This window comes from Callithrix jacchus, chromosome 3, assembly GCF_049354715.1.
Source record: "Callithrix jacchus isolate 240 chromosome 3, calJac240_pri, whole genome shotgun sequence".
Lineage (NCBI taxonomy): Eukaryota > Metazoa > Chordata > Mammalia > Primates > Cebidae > Callithrix > Callithrix jacchus.
In genome coordinates, this window is record NC_133504.1 from 55147479 (window position 1) to 55159675 (window position 12197).

The 12197-nt window shown below is 38.0% G+C and overlaps 1 protein-coding gene across 4 annotated transcripts in view; it reads right to left on the reverse strand.

The window, feature by feature from the left end:
• The window catches only part of IL15 (interleukin 15), a 119543-nt gene that overhangs the window by 13414 nt on the left and 93932 nt on the right, over positions 1-12197 (reverse strand). For 2 of the 4 annotated variants that reach the window (XM_078367845.1, XM_078367848.1), the window contains 3 exons: positions 4779-4926; positions 3680-3777; positions 2796-2914 (listed from right to left, as the gene is read on the reverse strand). In XM_078367845.1, coding sequence (XP_078223971.1) covers positions 2796-2824 — 29 coding nt within the window. In that variant the 5' untranslated portion in view covers positions 2825-2914; positions 3680-3777; positions 4779-4926. The remainder of the gene's footprint in view (positions 1-2795; positions 2915-3679; positions 3778-4778; positions 4927-12197) is intronic. The other 2 variants (XM_008992669.6, XM_008992668.5) reach the window with 1 other exon arrangement.

Sequence of the window (12197 nt, forward strand, 5' to 3'; positions counted from 1 at the left end):
AATACTACCAGACATAAAGAGGAGCTGGTACCACTCCTTCTGAAACTATTCCAAACAATCCAAAACGAAGGAATCCTTCCTAAATCATTTTATGAGACCAACCTTATCCTGATACCAAAACCTGGCAGAGATTCAACAAAAAAAAAAACTTCAGGCCAATATCCATGATGAACATAGATGCAAAAATGCTCAATAAAATACTGGCAAACTGCAACAGCACATCAAAAAGCTTATCTATCATGATCAAGCAGGCTTCATCCCAAGGATGCAAGGCTGGTTCAATATACGCAAGTCTATAAACATAATCCACCACATAAACAGACCCAAAGACAAAAATCACATGATTATCTCAATAGAGGCAGAGAAGGCCTTCAACAAAATTCAACAATGCTTTATGCTAAAAACTCTCAATAAACTAGATACCCACAGAACATATTTCAGCATAATAAAAGCTATTTACAACAAACCCACAGCAACTATCATACTGAATGGGCAAAAAGTGGAAGCATTCCCCTTGAAATCTGGCACTAAACAAGGATGCCCTCTCTTACCACTCCTATTCAATATAGTATTGGAAGTTCTAGCCAGAGCAATCAGGCAAGAAAAATAAATAAAGGCTATTCAACTAAGAAAGGAGGAAGTCAAATTGTTTCTATTTGCAGATGACATAATTGTATATTTAGAAGACCCCATCATCTCAGCCCAAAATCTCTGTAAACTGATAAGCAACTTCAGCAAAGTCTCAGGATACAAAATTAATGTGCAGAAATCACAAGCATTTCTACACACCAATAACAGACTTAAAGAGAGCCAAATCAAGAATGAACTGCCATTCACAATTGCTACAAAGAGAATAAAATATCTAGGAATACAACTAACAAAGGATGTGAAGGACCTCTTCATGGAGAATTACAAACTACTGCTCAAGGAAATAAGAGAGAACACAAACAGATGAAAAAACATTCTGTTCTCATAGTTAGAAAGAATCAGTATTGTGAAAATGGCCATACTGTCCAAAGTAATTTATAGAGTCAATGCTATCACCATGAAGCTCCCTATGACCCTCTTCACAGAACTAAAAAAAAAACCTTAAACTTCACATGGAACTAAAAGAGAGCCCGCCTAGCCAAGACAATTCTAAGCAAAAAGAACAAAGCTGGAGGCATCATGCTACCTGACTTCAAATTATATTATAAGGCTACAGTAATCAAAGCAGCATGGTACTGTTACTAAAACAGAGACATTGACCAATGGAACAGAACAGAGGCCTCGTAAGCAATGCCGCACATCTACAACCATCTGATCTTTGACAAACCTGACAAAAACAAGCAATGGGGAAAGGATTCCCTGTTTAATAAATGGTGTTGGGAAAACTGGCTAGTCATGTGCAGAAAGCAGAAACTGGACCCTTTCCTGACACCTTACACTAAAATTAACTCCAGATCTATTAAAGACTTAAACATAAGACCTAATACCATAAAAACCCTAGAAGAAAACCTAGGCAAAACCATTCAGGACATAGGCATAGGCAAGAACTTCATGACTAAAACACCAAAAGCACTGGCAACAAAAGCCAAAATAGACATATGGGATCTAATTAAACTCCAGAGCTTCCGCACAGCAAAAGAAACAATCATTAGAGTGAACCAGCAACCAATAGAATGGGAAAAAAATTTTTGCAATTTGCTCATCTGACAAAGGGCTAATATCCAGAATCTACAAAGAACTAAAACAGATTTACAAGAAAAAAACAAACAAACCCATTCAAAAGTGGGTGAAGGACATGAACAGATACTTTTCAAAAGAAGCCATATATGAGGCCAATAAACATATGAAAAAATGCTCATCATCATGGTCATTAGAGAAATGCATATCAAAACCACATTGAGATACCATCTCATGCCAGTTAGAATGGCAATAATTAAAAAATATGGAGACCACAGATACTGGAGAGGATGTGGAGAAATAGGAACACTTTTACACTGTTGGTGAGAGTGTATATTAGTTCAACCATTTTGGAAGACAGTGTGGTGATTCTTCAAGGACCTAGAAATAGAAATCCATTTGACCCAGCAATCCCATTACTGGGTATATATCCAAAGGATTATAAATCATTCCATTATAAAGACACGTGAACATGTATGTTCATCACGGCACTGTTTACAGTAGCAAAGACCTGGTACCAACCCAAATGCCTATCAATGATAGACTGGACAAGGAAAATGTGGTACATATACACCATAGGATACTACTCAGCCATAAAAAATGATGAATTTGTGTCCTTTGTAGGGACATGGATGAATCTGGAAACCATCATTCTCAGCAAACTGACATAAGAACAGAAAATCAAACACCACATGTTCTCACTCATAGGTGGGCATTGAACAATGAGAACACATGGACACAGGGAGGGGAGCATCACACACTCGGGTCTGTTGGGGGGGTACTAGGGGAGGGACAGCAGGGGGTAGGAAGGCTGAGGAGGAATAACATGAGGAGAAATGCCAGATATAGGTGACGGGGGGATGTTGGCAGCAAAACACATTGCCATGTATGTACCTATGCAATAAATCCTGCGTGTTCTGCACACGTACCCCAGAACCTAAAGTGCAATAAAATATATATTAAAAAAATTAAAAATAAATACAATTTATATCCAGGCAAAATACACTTACTCTGACCAAGTAACATTGGAATGATTCTTAGAGCTTGAGGAAAAATAATCACTCACTTCCTGATGGACCTTACACAGAAGCATGATAGTCAAACTAATCTGTCTTATGATGAAGAATTACCTGTACAAATCTATGGTTCCCAATACCATGAAGGCATTAGTAGAGTAAAACTGAACTGAGAGTCAGATTATATAACTATAGGTTAGGCGCTTTGGGCCAACTGGGTATATTAGCTGCATCTAAGAGAGAAGAAAAAAGTTAATAGTCATGGAAACATATGAATTTTATTAGAAGGAAAAAACAAAAGAAAGAAATGTTTTAAACTGAACTAGGATAAGGATCAAGGGATAGGAGGAGTCAGTGTCAGGGACAGATAAAAAAGTAACATAAGCAAATTGTAAATATCTACTATTAATTGCCACAGAAAACACATAGTCAATTCTAGCACTTTGGGAGGCCATGGAGGGTGGATCACAAGGTCAAGAGATCGAGACCATCCTGGTCAACATGGTGAAACCCCGTCTCTACTAAAAATACAAAAATTAGCTGGGCATGGTGGTGCATGCCTGTAATCTCAGCTACTCAGGAGGCTGAGGCAGGAGAATTGCCTGAACCCAGAGGCGGAGGTTGCGGTGAGCTGAGATTGCGCCATTGTACTCCAGCCTGGGTAACAAGAGCGAAACTCCGTCTCAAAAAAAAAAAAAAGAAAAAAGAAAACACATTGTCTATCAGTAAGTGATATACTTCCACGTGCAGTTAAATATCACAAGGCCCAATTTATCTGAGGGCTATAATGCTCTTTTGGACAATTACAACAACATAGAACTGCTCAGTTAGGTGTTTACCAAACCTCTTCTGAGTCTCTACAGTCTGCCTTCTAACCCCCAGACACTGAGCACCTAGAGATATAAGCAAACTGAACATAAACTAACTTAATGGGTAAGATATCCAAGGACAATCGTCATAATCATAAACATATTATTTATGCCTAAAGATAAAATTACCCCAAAATGAAGACATGAATGCCAGCCTCAGTTAGAAAATGACTGTTTAGAAGTAAACACAAGTAGGACTGAATGGAAATACTTCTCAAATGTGGTTTCTGAAAAACATAATCATAAACAAATGGTTAAAGGTTTTAGCTAAAAAGTGAGGTTTAAAATAATGTGTCAACATATTTTTAGGTCTAAAGATGTATGTTTGTCATACAAAATTAATCCTCCTTATCAAAAATAGCAAAACTAGAATTAATCTTTTTTTTTTTTTGCTTTCTCTCCTACCTCCAGCTCTGTCTCTTATGCACAAAATTCTTTAACAGATATTTCTGCAGATTCGTGTCGAAGATAATTTAAGAAAGTTGACATATTTGTTCATTTAAATATACACCAATGTCACCACTTAATGTTTTTATATTATCTTTGAACTCCTCCTCATCTTTCTGTCTTTTTTAATAGGCCATAATATTGTATACAGCACAGGTTAATAACAGGCATTACTAACAGAGATGCACTAGTTTAATTAACTTACTGTAAATATATGAAAATGAATTATTTTTATTTGGCAAAAAATTGGATAAAATGGAACCAACTACAGATACTCCATTCTATCTTGAGAGTGACTATATAATATTTTTTCTTGGTGATTTAGAAAAATCATTTATGCTAGAACTTACCAGAGTTTTATACTCTTACCTGCATGTTTTTGTCAATGCTTTTATAGTTTCAGAAAGCAGTGTTAACTGCCATCTTAACCACTAAGTGTTCGTGCTTTCTTTAGTTTACGCTGAAAAAGTGAATGATACCCAGACCCTGCCCTCCCAGACTATGCAATTTAGTGAGTACAAAGACATTTAGAGAACACAGAAGAGTGGGATAAGTGAAATAACACATTTATAATGACAAGAAGGGCCTATCAAGATGATCATACAGTTTTAAAAAACCTATTTTATTTATTTTCAAAATAAGAACAATCCAAATGTGTACAGACATCTATGCCATCCCAAGATCTTTAGAGAATAACCCTGTAACTTACTGCAAAGAATATGAGGTTCAAACAACCTGTTAGGGAAATTCCATATGCTATTTTAATATATTTTTTTCTTACCGAAATTCTCATTACTCAAAACCACGGTAAATCCTTAAGTATTGAAGAAGAGCTGGCTATGGCAAGGGGTTTCCAGCAGCCATCCATCCACGATGCCTCCTACAGTACAATCCAGGGTAAATGATGATCCATTAAAAACACAAGTGGACTAGTGAGAAAAAGAAAAGAAGGGAATTAATATTTATTGAATATCTACCTTTTAATAGGCACTCTATTAGTTACTGAACAGATGCATCATGTTTAATCTTTACAATAATCCTATGGAGGAAGGTTAGTAGCATTTGAGTAAGGCACCAGGCCCATAGCAAATACATGATAGCCAGGATTTGAGACCAGGTTTGTCTGATTACAAAGCCTTTGCAAAACTTTTCTATTATATTATGTCCCTGAATTGAAAAGTTCCAGAGTCATACTAGTAAAAAGTAGAAACAAATACTTAGTGCTGTAGAAACACTGATTGTTAATCTAGTTTAAAACAGCAGTAGCTATTTCTACAACTCTGAATATGCATCTTCAGTTCTTTAAAGAAATCATTATTAATCACTTGAGAATTTCATAACCAGGACAATTTTATTTTTCTCACTCAAATCAAGTGAAGAATGTGAAAATTAAACATTCCTAAACTGCAATTCATGAAATTAAAAGCAATTTTAACCAAAAAGTACAAAAACACAATTATTTTTGCTGCCTTTTAAAATAGTATGTATGTGTTGACCTCTTCCACAAAAAATCAAAATCTGCCACAACCCATGACATAAATATTCACTGAATTAAGTTCCATAAACTCAGAGAATTAAATTATTACACTTATCAGATGTTGCTGAAATATGACAACAGCTGCTTTAAAATATATTATGCATAACTCATAAAAAGAAAAAGCTAACACTTATTTAGGTATTAAGCAAGATAAAAGGGTATATTCAATAGGAATACCTTTTTGTCCACAAGAACATATCAAATCTAATCTTCCTGTTACATATGATGTAAATCACTAGTTGATTGGCTTATTTAAAGCAAGTCTTCCTTTTTATTCTCACTTTATAATTACTCCCCTTTTCTATATTATCTCAGTGCTTCAGTTTTTTTTTAATAAAACTTTAGAGTTACCTTCATCATTTCATCCAAAGCCTCTTAAATTTCCTACATCCCTTTTAGTTGTGGTATCCCCAAATTCACATTTTTCAAATTTGACAGTAATATTGACTTGGGATTGAGTAATGTTGAGGGTGATACAATTTTTGATTAGGACTTACGAAGCTACGTTTATAAACAATGAGAATTTCACTCCTGGCCTCTTATAGCAGTGAGTCTTTGCAGTGTCACAGTGGATTTTCACTATCCTGCTCAACTACACCCTGCTGGTATAAGTAGAATAAGACTGAGTGCTTAGCCAGAATACTCCACAGTAGAGTGTGGTTGTCAAACATGGAGGAATGCAACAGAAAATGTCCTCAGAAGCATTTAACCAAATAATAATAATGAAAGCCAGTGTAGCTGAAAAGAAGTATTTTACAGCTCTCCTTGTTGCCTGAATCCATTTTCTGCGGCTAGAGTATACCACAGACTTAATTTATAAGGGACACAAGTTTATTTGACTCACTGGAGGCTGGGAAGTACATGAACATGGCACTGACCTCTGCTAAGGGTCACACGAGACAGAGAGAAAATTGAGCCCAAATGACCCTTTTATAAGGAGCCCACTCATGCAATAACCAACTTACTCCTTCTATAGCTGCATTAATCCATTCATGAGGGCTCTGTCTAATGAAAGAGCCTAAGAGGTGCCTAATTACCTGTTAAATATCCCATTTCTTAACACGGTTACAATCACAATTAAATGTCAACATGAACTTTGGTGAGACATTCAAACAATAGCATTCTGCCCCTCCCCTCCCCTCTCTGCCAAATTCATGTCCTTCATACAATGCAAAATATATTCATTGCATCCTAGTAGGCTCAAAAGTCACTCTAGCATTAACTCAAAATCCAGAGTCTTATCTAAATCAAATATGGGTGAGACTTCATCCTGAAGGCAAATATTCTACAACCACAAGCCTGCTAAATCCAAATGAAGTATCTGGTTCCAAAATACAATGTGTGAAGGCATAGAATAGACATTCCCATTCTAAAATGGGGAAATAGGCAAGAAAAGAGGGATAACTCATTTGAAGCAAGTCCAAAACCCAACAGGAAGAACAATATTAAATCTTAAAGCTGAAGAATAATTTCCTTTCACTCCATATTCTCCATCCTGGGCACACTGGGTTGGGGTTGGACCCCCAAAGCCTCAGGCAGCTCAGCTCCCATAGCTCCCATAGCTCCCATAGGCTCAGCCTATGCTTCAGCTCTCATGGGTTGGAGTCTCATGCCTGAGGCTTTTCCAGACTACAGCTGTACGTTGTTAACTATAATTCCAGGGTTTCGGTGGCAACCCCATTTCCTTGGCTCCACTAGGCACTGTCCTGTTGGGGGCTCTCTGTGGTAGTTCTGCCCATGTGCAGAGTCTCTGCCTGTGCCCCAAAGAAGTAAGCATCATCTTTTGAAATCAAGATGGATGAAGCCATGCCCCCAGAGCTCTTGTATTCTGTGAGACTGCAGACCTAACACCACATGAATTTCACCAAGCTTACCACCTGTATCTTGTGAAACAGTGGGTCAAGCTGCACCTGGGACCACTTAAGCCACAGTTGGGGTGGCTGAAGAGTGCTGTGCCAGAATGTAGGGAGCCAAGTCCCAAGGCAGCCCTGGGCAGTAAGTCCATGGAGAGCAACCAGGCAGGGTCTGGCACCCAAAACCATTCTACCATCCTAGAACTCTGGGGCTGGGACAGCAGGGACAGCCTCAAAGGTCTTTCAAATGCCTTCAGGGTCTTTCTCCTATTTTCTTGATGAACCGTACCTTGCTATCCACATTAACCTCTAACAAAAGGTTGCCTGGCCATACATTTAGTACTCTTTCCTGAATACACTTTTCGACCTTTTATATAGCCAGGCTGCAAATCTTCCAAATCTTTCTGTTCGGTTTGTCTTTTAATTATAAATTCCAATTTTAGGTCATTCCTCTCCTTTCACATCTCACTGTATGAAGTTCAAGGCAGCTATGCATCAACTTCAACTTTTGCTGATTAGATATTTCTTCCACTAATTTCTAGTGCACTGTTCTTAAGTTCTTCCTTCCATAAAGTCCTGGGACGTGGACACAATGCAGCCAAGGTCTTTGGTCTTTGCTACTGTATAATAAGGATGATCTCTCCTCTAGTTTCCAATACCTTGTTCTTCATTTTTGTCTGAGGTTTCATCAAAATGGTCTTTACTGTTCATATTTCTACCAACTTTCTGGTCATGACCATTTAAGTAATCTCAAAGAAGATTCTGATATTTCCTACAGCTGTCTTCTTCTGAGCACTCATGAGAGTGCTCAGAATCACCCTTAATGCTCCATTCCAGACAATATAGACATCTTGTAGCCTGCTTCTCTAAATTCTCCCAGCCTCTGTCCATTACCCAGTTCCAATACTACTTCCATACTTTCAGATATTTAAAAAATAATAATAGTTCTACTTCTCAGTATCAATTTTCTGTGTTAATCTGTTTTCTGCTATTATAACAGAATGTCACAGACTCGATAACTTATTAAAAAGAGAAAAAGCGTGGCTCGTGATTCTGGAAGTGGGAATTCCAAGAGCATGGCATTGACATCTGGCAAGAGTCATCCCATGGTTTAAAGATAAAAGATGGAAGCAAGCACTAGAAATGAAGAGAGAATTCTGCCAAACTTATATTTTTATTATCAAGAGCCCACTCCCGCTATAAGTACCCACTTTCATGATAAGTACACTCATCTATTTGAAGGCAGGTCCCTCATGACCTAATACCTCTTAACGTGAGTTTTGGTGGGGACATTCAAACCACAGCAAATGTCATTTGGCAAAAGAACTTAGCATGGATTTTTGAGCTGACAGCAAAGAATCCAGCTCTCCCTAGCAGCTTTCAAAGTATTCAGCCTGATACATGCCGCAGTTCTGTGGACCAAAAATTCTACTAGACATTCGTGTGTGTGTGTGTGTGTAATCCCTGTGTGTCAAAAAAACCTGAAAAGGTAAAATATTCCTTTCTCTTTGGGCAGGGTTAGATATTATATATTAAGATATACTATTAATGTAATTAATGATTGTTTTAATTTAAATAAGTGTTGTTTGCATAGCACTTTAAGGTTTACAAAATTGTTTCATATAGATTATTAGGTTCAAATCTTGAAAATATGTTTATATTACCAATAATATCTTTATATTAAAGAGATAGCACTCTTATTTGACAATAAAGAAATAGAGGCTCTGAGAATTTAAGAATTTAAGACTTGCTTCAAGTACACTTTATGCATGTAGCCATCAGAATTTTACCTTACAGCCCCAGATGGGCAAGGAGATGGGGTATGTAAGAAATTTCACAGACTCTGTTGTTGAAAAGTATAGAATACTACCCTGGGAAGTATCTAACTCACATCATAAGAATGGTAAAAGGCTGCTACTCTCTGAGAGTTTAAAAACAGGTTTAAAAACTTTTTTGATATACAATAGAACCACTCCTACAAAATATGTATAAAGGAGAAATGGCTGATAGCAGATTCATTACCTCCTGAAAATGCAAATATAGCGAGGAAATAAATTTTCGACTTCTATTTCTGTCACATTTTTGGAGCTCTGTGGAAGCAGTGTTTAAACCTAGCATATTAATTATAAATGGTCATGAACTGCCCTCACAACAAGCATCTTTGTCTTTCATTCACCTGTGTGCCTAGATTTGGAAATGAACTAGTAAATCCTAGCCCTGTCATCAAGGAGCTCACAGGGTAGGAACTGTTTGGAATCTTGTGACTGGGTCACACTGCAGCATGACTGGTGACTCACGGCAGCACTGAAGCATCTAGCAGGATGGTACTGCCCAGGGAAAATACTTCTTGAGGTGAGCAAATTAACAAAGCCAGACAGTTCTATAGTTTTCATTCTGGAGTGAAAACTGTCCCTTAGACTCATAGTCACACAGTTGCCTCTGCTCTAGCTTTTCATCTACTTCAAATATTCTTCACTCAGGTATCATCAGGGCTCACACCCTTGCTATTTCACAAGCAAATAATTGCTTGTGAAAATGACTCTAAGCATCTTATATTCTTTGTAGTTCTTCCCAGTGAAGAAAGATAATCTAACACACAGGATATTTTGTTTTATTCTGTTTATTTACTTGTCTAATCACAAATTTAAAATTACACACAAGAATAAAAGATTTACAGGTATTGGTTTATTCGGTTAAATACATCATCCATTCACTCAAACCACTAGAGAAGACAAGCCAAGATTGACTAGAATGTAGAGATTATAAGACAGCATCACTTTCCTTGATTCATTTAGTAAATACTAACTGAGCATTTACTATGATCTAGGCATTTTTTACGAACTTAGAATACATCAATGATGGCAGAACACGATCTTGATTTCAGAAAGACAGACCATATAGAAAATGCACAAATACATTATTATAATTTTATATTTTATTAGAGAGTGACAAATTATATAGGGAAAAGGAAAAAAGGTAAGTAGGTGGGGTTACAGTTTTTGGGTAGTCAGGGTAAAGACAGCAAGGGCGTGAGCCCCGATGGTATCTGAGTGAAGAATAGTTGAAGCAGAGGGAGTAGCTAGGGCCAAGGCAACTGTGTGGCTATGAGCCTAAGGGACAGAAAAGAAGCCAGAGGAGTGAGCAAAAGAGAGAGCAGTCTAAGATGAGGTCAGAAAGGTGGAAGAAGGGAGGAATCTGCTTGGGTTGTTTCAGCCACTGTAATGAGCTGAAATAAGAGACCAGTGCCATATTTTAAGCTGATAAATGACATAACCTGAATGACTTTTTAAAGAATTCCTTTGTCTCCTGTGCTAAAGACAGACAGTAGGGCAGGGCTAGGATGAAAGGAGGGAGTCCTGTTAGGAAAGGCGACAGTAATCCCAGTGAGAGGTGATACAGACTGTAATAAAGGGGTACAGTGGCAATAGAGATATGCGGTTAGAGTATGGAAACAATTTTTATGACAAAAATAATAGAATTTCCTGAGAGATTGAAGGGTACAGGAGGAAACAAGAGATTGAGAATGACTCTGGGTCTTTTGATCTGAACACCTGAGAAGATGGAGCTGCCATCAACTGAAACAAGCAAGCCTTGGGCAGAGCTGATGCATTGAGGAGAGGTGACAGGTCAGGAGTTTCAGTTCTAGACATGCTGAGTGGGAAAGGCTCATTAGAGATGCACATGGAAATGTTAAATATGCAGTTGGATACATAAATCTTGAGTTCAAGAATGTGTCCAAACTGGAAACAGATATGTGTCTCATAAGAGTGCTCATGAGGGAGTGGTGTAGGTAGAAAAGAGGACCGAAGACTGAGCCTGGGATACTTCAGTATTAATTAGGTCAAAGATTAAAAAGGACTAAGAAAGAAAAATCAAAAGGAATGACCAGTGAAGAAGGGGACAATGAAGAGTATGATATTCTAGAAGTTAATCAAGGAAGGTATATCTAGCAAAAGGAAATCATGGATACATCAAATGCACTGACAGGCCAAGCAAAACACAGTTGAAACTGTGTACTGACCAGTGGGCTTGGCAACCCAGAGGTCATGGGTGACTGAGACAAGAGCATTTTTAGGGGTATGATGGAGGGGGAAGCCTGCCTGCGATGGCTGACAAGAAAGTGGCCAGAAAAGATTTGTAAACTGCTAGCGCAGGGAATGTTTTTAAGAATCCTGTTCCAAAAGGGAGGAAGGAAACGGGGTGGTAGCAGGTGGCAGAAGGTGGTGGAAATAACAATATGTTTGCATGCTGATGGGACTGACTTATTAGAGAGGGGGAATTGAGGATGTTGGAGGGGGTGGGAAGTGCCAGAGCCTTATTCTCCAATAAGCAAATGAGGGTGAGGATGTTAGCTCACCTAGAAGTAGGGGTGAGGGGTGAGTCATCTACTGTCACAGCAAGGAATGCTGAGTTATAAGGGGGCAGGGCTGGCAGGTAGGTGTAAGTTCTCTACTATTACTCCATTTTCTCAGTGAATTAAGATAAAATGTCATGAGCAGAAAGTGAGGACTGGAGGAGGATGGGGACAGGAGGAGGATGAGAGGGAAGAAGATACACAGAATAGCTATTTAGGTAACTAGGAGAATAGCATGGGAGCCTGGCCTATTGAAGGATCAATGTTGTGAATAGTTGTAGAAAGACTAGTCATTAGGGTCGTATGTGTTTTCTCTAGCCACAGTAAGCTGAGAGGGAAAGAAAGCCTGGAATACGTAGAGAACTGATTTTAAACCTGTTGTGTGTATACCAAGCAAGTACAAGCAAGAGAGGGGCAAGGGATTTCGGATTATATGTAAGGAAGCAATTTGAAGAT